General features: G+C 41.4%; 1 protein-coding gene across 1 annotated transcript in view; it reads left to right on the forward strand.

Annotated features, from left to right (window-relative positions):
- Positions 1-16755, forward strand: part of LOC126471211 (ATP-binding cassette sub-family G member 5) — a 137809-nt gene that overhangs the window by 114066 nt on the left and 6988 nt on the right. The window contains exons 9-10 of the mRNA XM_050099327.1: positions 12777-12915; positions 14260-14442. Coding sequence (XP_049955284.1) covers positions 12777-12915; positions 14260-14442 — 322 coding nt within the window. The remainder of the gene's footprint in view (positions 1-12776; positions 12916-14259; positions 14443-16755) is intronic.

Consider the following 16755-nt stretch of genomic DNA (forward strand, 5'->3'; position numbering starts at 1 on the left):
AAAATCACTTTGGTTCACCCCGATACGTCTGGACACTTCCCTTGTTAAGAGCCCTTCCTGGCACAAAGTAACAATACGGACATGATCGAACCGTGGTATTGACCGTCTGTGTAACTCCTTCCTGGTGGAATGACTGGAACTGATCGACTGTCGGACCCACTCCCTCTAATAGGTGCTGCTTATTCATGGTTGTTTACATCTTTGGGCAGGTTTAGTGACATCTCTGATCAGTCAAAGGGACTGTGTCTGTGATACAATATCCACAGTCTATCTTAAGGAGTTCTGGGAACTGGGGTGATGCAAAACTTTTCTTGATGTGTGTATTAGTTGGGAGCAGCTATATATTAAATTTCTACCTACCTAGATTTTGAGTATCAATTGCAAATTCTTGCACAACATGTTCATCATATTGCAGATCTTACTGCATTTTTCTAAAATTTTCTGGTGTTGCAACTTCTCTGTCCACAATAACATAATACATAAACACTTCTGCAGATTGTGTTACAGCACTGTTGTTCTGTAGTTATGTAGCTATGTTCTTACTTTCATATGTCTCATGTTGTGATGAGTAGTGCATTACCACCACATTGTGTGATGACAACAACAAGCCAAAAACAGTAATGTGTATATTACCATGTGCACTAATGCCTGAATAAAACATTTATTAATTTAGGTGGTATATCACAGTTTCTACATCTGACAATATGTTGGATTTTCCTCTACAGTAGATCAGTATATATCATGGTAAATTTTGTAGTGTCTTAAGTTGTCAGGAGCACTCTGTTAGACTTTCCTCGCTATACTGCTACAGGATTTTCCTCTTTGCACACTCAATTCCACCATCATTTTCAGTAATTGGCACATCTACATACAATTTAATTTATTATAATTTACCATTATAATATAAATTAATCTTGGCAGGATGGACTGAATCCTGCCATCATGTCTTCTCTCCTGGTTCTCGTACTCCAGTATACTAGGGTGACTAGATTTACAAAATCCAAATATGGGACACAAATTAGAAGTTGAAATGAACAACATTTTGTGGCAACTTTTTTTAATACTATGCCTATATAATTTATTTGTGTTAAAATACTTTGTTTATGCCACAACTACATAGATCATTGTACCTTTCTGTTACAACTAGCACTAAAAAATACAGCAAATACAGTGTCACATGCAAGCACAAAATATTGTTTCAATATGATGAGGTCTCTATCACAAGTAGACAATGGTTACAACCTACATGGGCTATTTACTTAATGTATGTCATTGAGGAGATTGATAGTTTCAAACAGAATCATCATCATCATCATTTAAGACTGATTATGCCTTTGAGCGTTCAGTCTGGAGCATAGCCCCTATAAAATTCCTCCATGATCCCCTATACAGTGCTAACATTGGTGCCTCTTCTGATGTTAAACCTATTACTTCAAAATCGAAGTATCATGAAAATGGGTTATAATTATGTCCTTATCAGTTTCCACACTGAACCTATTCTTTCCATCAGTCCATAAAGCATTTGCGGTATGGAACACACTTTCTGCAGCAGCATTAGTGTCAGCTAGACTTAGAGAAATGCAGTGATGAGCTGCAAATTTTTGCTGCAGGTATCTTTTAATCCAGGGTTGTTAAAAATGATAGACCATTTTTCAGCAACACTTTTCACAGATCTTTATTCATGGGTTTTCACTTCACATGCACTTTTAATATGCTTCACTTCTTTAAAAAGTTCATCTTCACATATTTTAGAATATTTTCATCAAACTGTGCTAAATTTTTAAGACTTTGTGGAGCCATCTTCCAAAGGAAAGAATATTAGAGCTGAATCCAGTTAAATGGTTTCAACATGTGAAGTGGATGAGCCAGTTTTTCAGTACAGTCAATTAATGTCTCATAAAATAAGCTTGAAATGTCCAAGAAATCATGATCTTGCGACTAGCCATCTTCTTGCAATATACTTATCAAAAACCAAGTATTCGTAATGTGAAAGTTTTCTTCCTTCCTCAATTTCACTTTCCATACCAATATATCTAACTCCAAAACTTTGTTGCGTATCTGCTGCCTCAATAGTTTTTATTGTTGAAGAAAACAGTTTCAATTGACTCTGAATAAAATAGGGCCACAAAAGTGATTGAGGATCCTTGAAGAATGCTTTTAAGACAGTAGGACATTCTTCTTGAGACAAAAAAATAGGTTTTAGTCCACATAAGTGTCAGTAATCCCATTAACAGCCAGTTCCAAGGAAAGCCATCTGTTTTTAACACTACCAAGCACCTGTTCGTTTTCTGTTTCAAAAAACTCTTTCAATTCTTCAACACAATGATTTAAATGAGGAATTGTTGGAAACTTTTGTTTACAATGGTTTCTATGTCTACTGGGAGAATATCAGCACTGGTTTGTATTGCATTAGCATAAGTCTGTTCCATCATCCATTCAACCTACACAATATACTACTCCTCCCCTGTGCCACTCCCACTCCCAACCTCTTGGTACAGGGATCATATTCTTGTGGTAGACCAAGGTGCGAGACTGCCCAGTCCACCCACCCAGCACCACCTACTGCAGTCCTGTCACAGGCTTATCCTATCCCATCAGAGGCTGGGCCACCTATGAAAGCAGCCATGTTGTATACCAACTCTTCTGCAAACACTGCACAGCTTTTTATGTTGGTATGACTACAAACCAACTGTCCACCAGGATGAACGTCCAAAGGCGAACTATTGCGAAGAACAAAGTTGACCACCCAGTGGCACAACATGACGTTGAGCACAATGTGCTAGTTCAGTGGCTGCTTCACAGCCCAGGCCATCTGGATCTTTCCCTCCACCACCAGCTTCTCTGTTCTACACAGTTGGGAATTAACCTTAACACCCTCCACTCCCGTAATCATCCTGGCCTCAAATCTCCAGTAACCCACTGTCCCCACACCCTTCACCGAACAGCTTCCCCTTCCTCTGTCCTGCCGCTCCCTCCCAATTCATGTGTCCATGTCACCTCGAGCCTGTACCACTCCCTATTGGCTCCGACAACAGTGCATCACACGCCTAGCTCCCCAATGGGCTCACCGCTTTTTGGTGAGTTCGTGCTTGGCTGCCATGGGGCTCCAGCCTTTGCAGCACAGTTTCCCTTCTGTGCTGCATGTCTATCCTCTTGCTATTCTTTTTCCCCTCCCTTGGGGAACATGTCTGAGATGTTCTTGGAAATGTGTTCTGCATTTTCATTAGCCAGTATCAGAACAGTCCCTCCACTGTTTTTTTTGTTCATTTTTTTTCTGTCTTCGTAACCTCTTCTCCTATCCTTCTGCGGCATATGAGGTTCCTCTTTTTTCTTCTTCCTCCCTGTGCACTTCTGATGACCAGCCCACACGTGTGACACATAACAGGTGACTGGGTAATGCGGGATTCCCAGCCCTAGGTTGACAGGTAGGTTTCGCGCATACCCCCTGGTACAGGCCAGGCCCAGGGAGGGGTGATTGCCTGGGCTGCTACCTTCCCAAATTGCCAATTGGTCTGTCTGTCAGGTGTTCAGGAGGCGTGACCTGAGGTGTGAACAGTCACCTAAGGCAGGTGTGCCACCTTCTGGAGGGGGCCCCCACTTGGAAGGAGCATGCCTTTTGCACTGCCCAGCTTGCCCATCGTCTTGAGTGGTCCATTCTCCCTGACACATACTCAAGTGACCATTTACCATGTACTATCTGTTTGCTGACTCCTACCCCACCTATGTGCATACCCAAATGACAGCTTTCTAAGGCTGACTGGAGCCTTTACTCCTCCCTGGCAACCTTCAACAAACCACATTTCCACAGTTGTGATGACCAGGTAGAGTATCTTACAAACGTTATCCTTACTGCTGCGGAACATTTCACTCCTCATGCTTCCTCTTTACCACACGGCGTCCCGGTCCCTTGGTGGACTGAGGGGTGCTATGACGCAGTTTGCGAGGGGAAACATTCTCTCTCTGTTTTTAACCATCATCCTATAATGCTAAACTGCATTCGTTACAAACTGTTGTGTGCACAGTGTCATCGCATTCTTCAGTATAGAAAAAATGCTAACTGGATTTCATTTACTAGTTCTTTTAACAATTTTCCACTCCCTCTTCTGTCGTGTAGGCCAACCTCTGACAGCTCTCTCCTGACTGTAGCAGACGATGTCATAGTGGACCCTGTTGCTATCTCCAACACCTTGGGTCACAATTTTGCAGAGATTTTGAGCTCCTCCCACTATCACGCTGCCTTCCTCCATCAGAAATGAGTTGAGGTGGCCCTTCTCAGAATCATGAGTGCTATTATGACTCCTTTACTGTGAGGGAGCTCTATCGTACTCTCACTTCATCCTGATCCTCTGCCCCAGGTCTGGACAATGTTCACATTCAGATGTTGGAGAACCTTTCTCTTGCAGGCAAGCACTTTCTACTTCATACGTATGGTCGCATATGGGCAGAGGGTTCATTTCCCAGATTATGGTGTGGAACCACTGCCATACCCATACCTAAGTCTGCTAAGGAAAAACACCTTCCTTCTAGCTACCGCCCCATTTCTCTCACCAGCTGTGTTTGCAAGATGATGGAACGTATGATTCATTCCCGGCTGGTATGGTGGCTAGAGTCTTGCAATTCACTGACCACTGCACAGTGTGGATTTAGTGTGCACCATACTGCAGTTGACCATCTTGTCACCTTGTCAACCCATGGCAGGAATGGTTTTCTGCAGAAATAGCAGACTGTGGCCGTGTTTTTCGATCTGGAGAAAGCCTATGACACTACTGGAGGACTGGTATCCTTTGTACTCTCTACATGTGGGGCTTCCGAGGCAGCATGCCCCACTTCCCTCAGATATTTTAAAAGACCGAGTTTTCAAGGTCTGTGAGGGTTCTGCCTTGTCAGACACCTTTATCCAGGAAAACAGTGTGCCTCATGGTTCCGTCCTGAGTGTTGTCCTCTTTGCTGTTGCCACTAACCTTGTTATAGCTTATCTCCCTCCTGGCAACTCAGACTCCATTTTCATTGACAATTTTGCCATGTATTGCAGTTCTCCACAGACTTGTCTCATTGAGTGGAATCTTCAGTGACTTCTCACTCTTCTTTATTAATAGAGCATTGGCAATGGCTTTCGCTTTTCCATTGACACAACTGTTTGTATGAATTTCTGGTGGCGCAAGTGGTTTCTTCCACTGTCTTTACGCATTGGGCCTGTTGCTCCTCTGTTCGTTGAAATTACAAAATTACTAGGGCTCATGTTTGATAGGAAACTGTCTTGGTCCTCCCACATGTATTAACTGGCTGCCCGCTGTACATGGTTCCTCAAAGTCCTATGTGTCCTCAGCGGTACTTTCTGGGGAGCGGATCAGAACACCCTACTCCTTTTGTACCAGTCCCTTGTACTTTTGAAACTCAGTTATGGATGTTTTGTTTATGCTTCTGCACCTCTCTCCATCTTACATCATCTCAATACACTCCACCATCATGGCATCCATTTGGCCACTGGCTCCTTCTACACTAGCCTGGTTGAGAGTCTGTTTGCAGAAGCTGCTGAACTACCACTGTCATACCACCATTACTTACTCCTCAGCAGATATGCATGCCATTTGTCTGCCGTGCACTGCCTACTTCTTCGATGACTCCTTTGATTACCAATATGGGGCACGTCCCTCTTCTGTTACCTCCTGGAGTTCACTTTCAGCTCTTTCTCCATCAGGTTAACTTCACACTACCTGCCACTTTCCCAATGGGTGTGAACTGTTCATCACCTTAGCTTCGCGTGGTGGCCTGTGTTCATATTGGCCTTCATTTGCTCCCTAAAGCCACTACTCCAGCCTTGCTGTTTTGCCATAAGTTTCACAACCTTCACACAGAACTTCGCGGTAGTACCTTTATGTACACTGATGGTTCTCAGACTGACTGTGGTGTCAAGTGTACCTTCGTCATTGACCCTGACATTTTTCAGTATTGGATTTTGAAACACTGCTCAGTGTTTACAGCAGAGTGCTTCCCCTGGATCAGGCCACACAGTACATCCAGAGACACAGACTTTTCAATTGGATCATCTGCTCTGACTCTCACAGTGCCCTTCAGAGCCTCTGTGTGCTGTATACCGTCCATCCCTTAGTACAACAGGTCCAGGAAAGCTATCACTTGCTCACTCGTTGATGGCACCTCTGTGATGTTTCTATGGGTTCCAGCTAATGTCAGTCTGATGGGAAACAAGGCTGCTGATGCTGCTGCCAAGGCTGCAGTCCTGTTACCTCGGCCCGCTAGTTCTTCCATTCCCTCCGATGATCTCTTGTGTTGCCACCTGTCAGCAAGTGATGTCACTGTGACATCACCATTGCTCCTCCCTTCATGGGAACAAGCTCTGTGAAATTAAAGCTCTCCCAGTGGCTTGGACGACGTCCTCTGCCCCTCTCACCCTGAGGAGATCATTTTAGCTAGGTTGTGTATTGGGCACTGTCTTTTTACCCATTGCCATTTTTGAAGTGGCGCTCCCCCACCACTTTGTGCTCATTGCCCTCAATCTTTGGTGGTTCACCATTTTGTGACAGAATGCCTTTTTTTTTAACCACTTATGTTCCAATTTGTTTTTACCAAATGACTTATTGGCCATTTTAGCAAACGATGCACGGGCATTTTACTTTTTATCTGTTGAAGCGATATGGTGAAGGACATTTAATCTCTAGTTCAGAACCTCTGTTTCTCTATGGTGTATTTTTTGTACCTTTCTCCAAGTACCTTTTTTTAGCTGTCTTTCCTACCATCAGTTGTGCCTAACATGTAGTTGCTTTTAATGCCTTTTTTTGTCTTTGTGTTCTACAGTTCTGATGTGGGTGCATATGGCCCTCATTGTTTTTGCACCATAAAACAAAGCAATCACATGCCTAACCCATATACCTGCGACACCTCCCACCCGCATTTCTAGCTGGTAAACTGGCTTCTTTCCTCTGAGCTGCTAGCCACCCTCCCCACCCCGACACCCGCCCCCAGTCCCTCATTCTCCCTCCTGACCCTCTCTTCCTCTACCCACCCTACCCGACATTACTGCCACCGCATCCTAGTCCACTGACTGAAATGTAACACTGGCATTATTAGTCCAGCTGGCACCATGTGGGGGCATAGGCATAGGTATTGCATATTTGCATATGGGGGGATTTGCATATGGGGGGGAGGAGAGAGAGAGAGAGAGAGAGAGAGAGAGAGAGAGAGAGAGAGAGAGAGAATATTCTAGCTGTAGAAAGGATTACTCTGAAAGCTATCAAGTTGTCTTTTTGTATGAGCCTATCGATGATTTAGTGCTTCTGCTTTTCGGGGAGTGGTCTCCTTTAATACAAAGGTATATAAGATAATCAGTTTGTTATGGGTTACATGGTTCAATACATGATCTAATTTAGCTTCTGTTAAGGAAACATAATGCACAAAGTTGCCCTAGGATTTTTGAATAATACAAATAGGGACGCTTCATCATCTGCCTGGAGAGAAATAGTAAGGCTTCTTCCATATGGTTCGATCATGGGCAAACTCTGTTGTTGTTCTGTATGAAGGATCTGATGATACAAGCATTATCGTGAAACTGAGCAAAGAGCACCAACAGGGAAAAGGGTAAATAATGTTTTCGTAAAATTATTGGCAGGTTTTGCACAAATGGACCAGCTTTAAACTTTTAAAAAACACAGCTTATCCACTACATTGGATATGAGAGGCTTATAGAGATTGGCAATCATTCTTAGCACTTACACACAGAATTTGTGTGGATCATAATGCGTGTATTATTCCCTATTAAATGTCTTGGTCATAGTCACCTTCAAATCTAAATAAAGAAAGAAGGAACATAGAAGTAGCAATACAATGCAAGAAAATACCCAATCTGGTTAATATGGAATATCATAATACAATTAATACATACTAAAATAAAACTTGATGTACAGATACAACATATCGCACCCACTAACAACCGTACTGTACATTACAGTCACAAGTTGCAGGCAGCCTTGTGACAGCTGACTGTGATACTAATAAATTGCCATAAGGTGGCACTATAGTCAAATATCGGTTGAACAGAAAAATGGTTAGACCGTCAGTGAGAGAGCACCACTAATAAAGCGAGTACACCGTTCGCTTGTTACATATTTTTACGAGCTTCAAACTGGAACGACTTATTTTCAGTTATCTGGGTAGTTACTAGTTTCTTTTTGTAATTTCTTGCGTGTTTGAGTGCTTACCAGGCACAACCTTGTGTTTCAATAACAGTGTAGTGTACAGTACCGCTGTTGCTATCAACCCTCATATTGTACAGGCTTTTGTTTGTTTGGTTAGAACAGCTCAGTGTCAGTTAGACCGTCAGTGAGAGAGCACTTCGATTTCCCGCTGCTAATAAGATGAGTACACTGTTCGTTTGTTGCATATTTTTACGAGCTTCAAACAGGAGCGACTGCAGTAATGGATAGGAACTGTGATTGTCGTGTACAGATGCGAGCTGAGTTGGCGACCCTTCGCGCACAGCTCCAGGCTGCTTTGGCTTCCATCACACAGCTTGAGGTTGTTGCCAAGGGGTGTCACTGTGGGGGATCAAACGCGGAGATGCAAGGGACGTAGAGCACATCCCACATGTCCTCCGATCGGTCCACTGCTGTGGCCGCCATGGGTTCTGCCTGCACTGAGGTTGACTGCTCACCCCTGGTCGAGTGGGAGATCATTCCAAAGTCTGGCAGGCAGCGAAAAACTTTGAGGGACCAATCATAGGGCCTTCCCGGTTTGTTTGACGACCAGGTTTAGGGCATTATCTGTGGCTGACGATGTCTCTGAGCCGGATGCAGTCGTCCACCCTGTTCCAGAGGAAGCTTCTCGGCCCGCAAGGTCTGGGCATTCACATAGGGTGGGTTTGCTGGTAGTTGGGAGCTCCAACGTTAGGCGCGTAATGGGGCCCCTTAAGAACATGGCTGCCAAGGAGGGGAAGGAAGCCAGTGTGGACTCAGTGTGCATTCCGGGGGGAGTCATTCAGGTTGTGGAAAGGGTGCTTCCGGATGCCATGAAGAGTACAGGGTGCAGCCAACTGCAGGTGGTGGCTCACACCAGTACCAGTGACTGGTCGCTTTGGATTGGAGCAGATTCTGTCTGGTTTCGGGCGGCTAGTGGAAATGGTAAAGACTGCTAGTCTTGCTTCTGAGATTAAGGCGGAGCTCACCAGCTGCAGCATCGTCGATAGAATCGACTGTGGTCCTTTGGTGCAGAGCCGAGTGAAGGGCCTGAATCAGAGGCTCATGCGGTTCTGTGACCGTGTAGGCTGCAGATTCCTTGACTTGCGCCGTCGGGTGGTGGGTTTCCGGGTTCCGCTTAATAGGTCAGGAGTCCACTACACACAGGAGGTGGCTACGTGGGTAGCGGGGGCTGTGTGGGACTGGACAGTTTTTTAGGTTAGAGGGTCTCGGGGAACCACAGAAGGGACGCCCATCTAAAAGTGGGCAGGTAAAACACAGTAAGGTAGTTGTAGAAATGATTGGTATTGTAGTTGTAAATTGTCATAGCTGTGTTGGGAAAGAACCAGAGCTTCAAGCCGTAATAGAAAACACTGAAGCTCAAATAGTTATAAGTACAGAGAGCTGGCTAAAGCCAGAAATAAGTTCAGTCAAAATTTTTTCAAACGATCTAACAGTGTTCAGAAAGGATAGATTAAATACAGTTGGTGGTGGAGTATTTATTGCTGTTAGAGGTAATTTGCCTTGTAGCGAAATTGAAGTAGATAGTTCATGTGAAATAGTATGGGTGGAGGTTATACCTGACAATTGGACTAAAGTATTAATTGGATCCTTTTACCAACCCTCCGACTCAGAAGATATAGTTGCTGAACAGTTCAAAGAAAACTTGACTCTCATTTCAAATAAGTACCCCGCTCATGCAATTATAGTCGGTGGTGACTTCAATCTACCCTCGATATGCTGGAAAAATTATACATTTAAAGCTGGCGGCAGGCATAAAACGTCGTCCAAAATTGTACTGAATGCTTTCTCAGAAAATTATTTTGAACAGTTAGTTCATGAGCCCACTCGAAGCATAAATGGTTGTGAAAGCATACTTGACCTTTTAGCAGAAATAATCCTGGACAAATAGCGAGTATTGTGACAATTACAGGGATTGAAGACCACAAGGCAGTTGCTGCTAGGCTGAATACCATAACACCTGCAATGTTTCAAAAAGAAATGCAAAGTATATCTATTTAAAAAAGCTGATAAAAATGTTCTTAACGCCTTTTTAAGACACAGTCTTCACTCCTTCCGATCTGATCATGTAAGTGTAGAAAAGTTGTGGAATGTTTTCAAAGAGATAGTATCGACAGCGATGGAGAGATATATACCACATAAATTAATTATTGATGGTACTGATCCCCCATGGTACACAAAATGGGTCAGATCGTTGTTGCAGAAGCAACAAAAAAAGCATGCCAAATTTAAAAGGACGCAAAATCCCCAACATTGACAAAGTTTTACAGATGTTTGAATATGGCATGTACTTCAATGCGAGATGCTTTTAATAATTTCCTCAACAAAATTCTGCCTCAGAATCTGACAGAAAACCCAAAGAGATTCTGGTCATAAATAAAGCACACCAGTGGCAAGATGCAATCAATACCTTCACTGCGCGATAACAACGGTGAAGTCACTGATGACAATGCCACTACAGCAGAGTTATTAAAGATGGTTTTCCGAAACTCCTTCACCAAATACGACGAAGTAAATATTCCTGAATTCCAATCAAGAACAACTGCCAAGATGAGAAACATAGAAGTAGCTTAAACCACTTAATAATGGCAAGGCCTCTGGTCCAGATTGTATTCCAGTCAGGTGGTTCCTTTCAAAGTATGCTGATAAAATAGCTCCATATTTAGCAATTATATACAGCCACTCACTCACAGAAAGATTCGTACCTAAATACTGGAAAATTGCTCAAGTCACACCAATACCCAAAAAGGGAATTACAGGCCTATATCACTAACGTCGATTTGCAGTAGGGTTTTGGAAGATATACTGTATTCTAACATTATGAAGTACCTCGAAGAAAACGATTTATTGATACATAGTCAGCACGGTTTCAGAAAATATCGTTCTTATGAAACACAACTAGCTCTTTATACTCATGAAGTAATAAGTGCTGTCGACAAGGGATGTCAAATTGAATCCATATTTTTAGATTTCCAGAAGTCTTTAGACACCGTTCCTCTCAAGCGTCTTTGAACCAAACTGCATGCCTACGGAGTATCGCCTCAGTTGTGTGACTGGATTTGTGATTTCCTGTTGGAAAGGTCACAGTTTGTAGTAATAGACGGAAAGTCATCAAGTAAAACAGAAGTAATATCCAGCGTTCCCCAAGGAAGTTTTATAGGCCCTCTATTGTTCCTGATCTATGTTAACGACATATGAGACAATCTGAGTAGCCGTCTTAGGTTGTTTGTAAATGATGCTGTCATTTATCATCTTGTAAAGTCATCAGATTATCAAAATGACTTGCAAAATGATTTAGATAAGATATCTGTATGGTGCGAAAAGTGGCAATTGACCCTGAATAAGGAAAAGTGTGAAGTTATTCACATGAGTACTAAAAGAAATCAGCTAAATTTCAGTTATGCAATAAGCCTCACAAATCTGAAGGCTGTAAATTCAACTAAATACTTAGGAATTACAATTACAAATAACCTAAATTGGAATGATCACATAGATAATATTGTGGGTAGAGCAAACCAAAGACTGTGATTCATTGGCAGAACACTTAGAAGGTGCAACAGGTCTACTAAAGAGACTGCTTACACCACACTTGTTCGCCCTATTCTGGAGTATTGCTGTGTGGTGTGGGATCTGCATCAGGTGGGACTGATGGATGACATCGAAAAAGTACAAAGAAGGGCAGCTCGTTTTGTATTATCGCGAAACAGGGGAGATAGTGTCACAGACATGACGCGTGTATTGGAGCGGCAATCATTAAAACAAAGGCGTTTTTCATTGCGACAGGATCTTCTCATGAAATTTCAATCACCACTTTTCTCCTCCAATTGCGAAAACATTCTGTTGGCACCCACCTACACAGGGAGAAATGATCATCACGATAAAATAAGAGAAATCAGGGCTTGCACAGAAAAATTTAAGCGCTCATTTTTCCCGCGTTCCGTTTGAGAGTGGAACGATAGACAGCTTGAAGGTGGTTCATTGAACCCTCTGCCAGGCACTTTATTGTGAATAGCGGAGTAATCACATAGATGAAGATGTAGAGAAAATGACATGAAAGTATAGTAAGTGATTTAAAAAGGCAAGCACAAATGATTTCCATTTATGTAACATAAATACCAAGGATGATTACATAGTAAAGTATTGCATAGTTCTATTTGCTTGTTTGTAGGTGTTGAGCAGTCAGCAGGGACATATACAAGATTGAAACTTATGCTGAACTTTTGTACAGCGTTCTTCATTAGAGTTAAAAAAGAAATTACATTTTACTGCCAGGCTATTATTTGTTGTATATTTTGAGAACTTTTGGTTTACTAACTGAATGCCATTCGTTTTGGTGAGAATGAGACTAATGTTGTATGAGATTTATAATTTTATGCATATTTTGCCCCTCTACCTACATTTTTCTGACATAAGATTTTAGTATACTTTCACAGTTGCTGTTTCAGTCATGTATTGCAAGTGATCAGTGAGCAACAGTTGCCTGGCCTATAAATCCCACTTTTTTCTTGTTCTGATTGTATTTTAACAGAATGTTTCAGTCTTACTAAATGCAGATATTTTCTTTTTTAGTTCCACCTCATCGAACTCGATACTATCAAGAAGCCCAAGAGGGGTTGTATAGTGGACCACTTTTTCTTTTGTGCTATCTGCTGTATTCACTGCCATTTTCAGCAATTTCTGTTGCAGCGGCGTCAAGAATTTCATTTGAGTAAGTATGTAATACGATATTAACAAAATTTTCGTATTTTATGTAACTTTGTCTTTGCAGAAGGTGGATACAAAGGAGTGTGTAATAATTTCATTTGTTGAAAAAAAATGAAAAATACACCATAAGTGTTAGCTGAGGTTTTAATATTAATGTGGGCTTTTAGTAATGAGTGATTCTTATGTTTTGCTGTATTTTGCTATTGAGTTACCAGACAATGCTTTCACAAATGTTCCTTTTAGAGTTCTGTTAAATAAGCTGTGACTACTGTGAGGTTAAGGTACAAGTAATCAGGCATTTCTGTCATAACAGTAAAAAATTTTCCAAAGAGTTGACAGACTTCACATAAAGTTATATGGTCGGGTAACACACACTGACTACAAAATAATTTGAGACAAGTTTTCTTCACTTGAGCAAATTAAAACCAGTGCCCTTACAATATGTTTCAGTAACTTCACAGATTCTTCTATTTGTAGATTACAGCTGTTTAATAGTTAATAATAAGACAAAACAACAACAGGCAGAGAAAGGTATTGAAATCATGAGGGACATTTATAAGTGGTCACTGTTGAACATAGTAAAATTAATGTATGAACTTTTGCATAAAGGTAAACCACATTCATGAACGATGTACTTCACACAGCATTTTTATTTATGAGTATTTACAGGCAGTTTCTTCGAGAATAACACACAAGAGTTCATTAAAAAGAATCGCCATGAACATGTTATTTTCTTACCGCTTTTGGCACCTGCATGTAACAGCTCATGAATTGTTGTTGTGACCTACTTATATGTGCACTCGTATTTTTATTTAGGTGATTATTTTTTTAGGTTCAGTTGCATAGAACATGGAAACCATTTTCAGGCTGCCAAAAATATCCTCAAGTATAACACACACATTTTGTCCTTTATACTTCAACTACTTCCTCTCTTTATTTTACTCACACCTGTTACAGTACCATGAATTGAATGTATGCAGTTCTATAAGAACCTGCTCATATAATCAAGTTTATTAATTTCATTATCTTTATGTCAAGCTGTACTCAAGAATTGGGCATGAAAATCTGTTTGCAAAAGCTTTTGCAAATTATGTTATTTGTATTTTATATTGTCAAAATGTGATTGAATTCAATAATGTGTAAAATAGTCAGCTTAATTAAAAATTTATATGAAAGTATAATGCAATACTTTTCTGTTTAATCATTTATTGATGTTTTCCTTATTTGATCATAACAACTCTTAACATTAAATACATCTGTTGTTCTCTTGTGCTCCCTGTTTATATTTATGAAGTGTATACGATTTAACAATTTAAATGAGAGAAATATTCTCTCTGTTTCCTTACAGATTGATTGGTATAAAGGCTTTGTCCGAGTGGCTTCTGTTTGGTGGCATTTTGTGGGCTTGTTACTTACTGGCTGAACAGCAAACTATAGCAATTCTGATGACTGTATGCAGTTCTTTTAGAGCTGCTGTCTGCAGTCTTTATATATCAACAGTATATCTGATACTTGGGAGTGGCGTTTTGAGGTATGTGCGAATACAGTGGAGCAAAAAAGTTGTCACTCATATTGTACTCACCCATGTGTAACAACAACTGTATGACATACAATATAATTGCAGTGAGCAGTGGGCACATACACTATAAAAGGGTATTGGTTATTTTAGCTCAGCTGTTGCTGGACCATATCTTATGGCTTATGAATAAGATCATCTTAGGATGCACAGTGAACACAAATGGAACTTGACAGTCTTTCTAGAGACTGCTTCCCTACATAATTTTCTACCCACTGAACACTGGAATTTTTAATTCTCATTTATGCCTTATCTACTTTTGCTACAGAAGCAACTGTTTACGCTACAGGAAGCAAAGTTAATTTTTTCCTCCAGTCCAGTCATCAGTGACAGAATTTTGTCCCTCTCTGTATCATAATAATACTATTGTGGCACAATTAAGTGACCACCTTCCCCTGGTTTAGTCAAGGCATTTTGTTGAACATTGGAGCTGGGGTAGAGGGACCTCCTGCTGTCTGACTGCTGGAAATTTCACCACTTGAATTCAGTCTCCATGCCAATCCTCATAGATCTCTTTACAATTCATCTGAAAATTCTTTCATCAGTCTTTTCCTACAGTTTTTACCCCTCATATTTCCTTCCACTAACAAACTGACAATTCATTCATCCTTGTAATTAGAGGCTTCTGGAAAACTTTGTGTCCATAATAAGAGCCCTACCACTTTTCAGTGGATCATTCTGTCACTAACATCTGTTCCTGAACTTTAATGTGAACTTTTCAGAATAAATGACAAGAATATCTGATTATGCATTTGACAATTTGCATTAGAGTTTCCTGTCCCTACTAATTAATTTCTTAGGCTTCCTAGAGGTATGATAGTTCAATGGCACCCTTGATCACTGGTAGTGGACCTTGTTACATGTAACAATCCCTCTGAACTCTGTCTGTAAGCCATAATTTCAGAAAATAAGGATGAATTGTGACTGCACAACATGAAATCCGAGAGACTGTAATTAGTGATGTACTTCTCTTTGATGCTGTGGCGAGTGGACATAGTGAGGAGTTTAACTTGACCATAGTGTTAGTGATATAACTGCGAGTGGAATTATTTTAGCTTTGGTGGAGTTTATGCTATGTTTGAAAAAATGGAGAACAACCAGTGTTAAACTGGGGCTCTGAATCAGTATGTGAGTGCCTTCAGAGGAGCACTGTCTTGTAAAATGCAGCTGTTCAGGTTAGAGACCCTACTCTTTTGTGAGTATGTGCTTGGGGCCCAAGTCTTTGCAGCACTATTTCTCTTTCCATGCTGCAAGTCTATCTTTCTGCTATTCTTTCTTCCTCTCTGTCTTTTCATTGGATGATCTTTGTGGTGCCAAATGTGCCTCACATCTGGTTTGTGTTTTGGACACAAACCCAACACAGTAGCCCATCTGGGATGGGGTTTGAGGGTGTAGAGTAGTGAAGTGTAGTCATGTCATGTATCTTCATGGTGTTATCCTCTTGACCATGCAGGGATCACATTGTTGGTGCCTGAGCTGGAAACTCCCCACGAAGCCAGCGAGTAGGTGGAAGATTCACATATGAAGCGAACTAAACTTTCTTCCTCTGGTGGCCTCATGACCCCAGCAGTCTCTTCTGAAGCTAGCACATATTACATTTTGGAGAGGTAAGATCCCAAAATGTTCAATTCACTGGCCACACCATGGGAAGAACATAGTGCACTGAGACAAGGTGAGAAATACTCCCCCCAATATTCAGTTTGTTCTAGGACGGATGGGGATTCCTTTTTGACTGCAACACCTTTGTTCTTTGTTGAACATCTTGACGTGTTTGGGGAAGTGGCAGTCTTTTCAGACATGAAAAGTGGCTCTGTTCTGCTTAAAATGGCCTCTCCCACTCAGTCACAGGTGCTACTCATCAGCAACAAGCTGCTTGATATTCCTGTCTCTCTAATCCCCCATAAAAGTCTGAATAAGGTACAGGGTATTATTTTGCACCAAGATATCCTTTTACAGACTGATGATGAGTTGCAGGTTAATTTGGAGCAATGAGGTGTGAATTTTAACAGTTGTATCCACTGAGGACCAAAAGACAACAGAATAGATACTGGAGCCTTTATCTTGGCCTTTGGAGTTGACACATTGCCTGAGAAGGTAAAGTTGGTGTATCACTGTGATGTCGGGCTGAATATTCCCCCTCCCATGTATTGCTATGAATGCGTGCAATTTTGACATGTCTTCACGTTGCAACACCAGCCCATCTGTAGGGACTGTGGCCATCAGATGCACATGAATGTTCCGTGTGCCTCTCCCTCCATATATGTCAAC

Source organism: Schistocerca serialis, chromosome 3, assembly GCF_023864345.2.
Source record: "Schistocerca serialis cubense isolate TAMUIC-IGC-003099 chromosome 3, iqSchSeri2.2, whole genome shotgun sequence".
In the NCBI taxonomy this organism is placed as follows: domain Eukaryota; kingdom Metazoa; phylum Arthropoda; class Insecta; order Orthoptera; family Acrididae; genus Schistocerca; species Schistocerca serialis.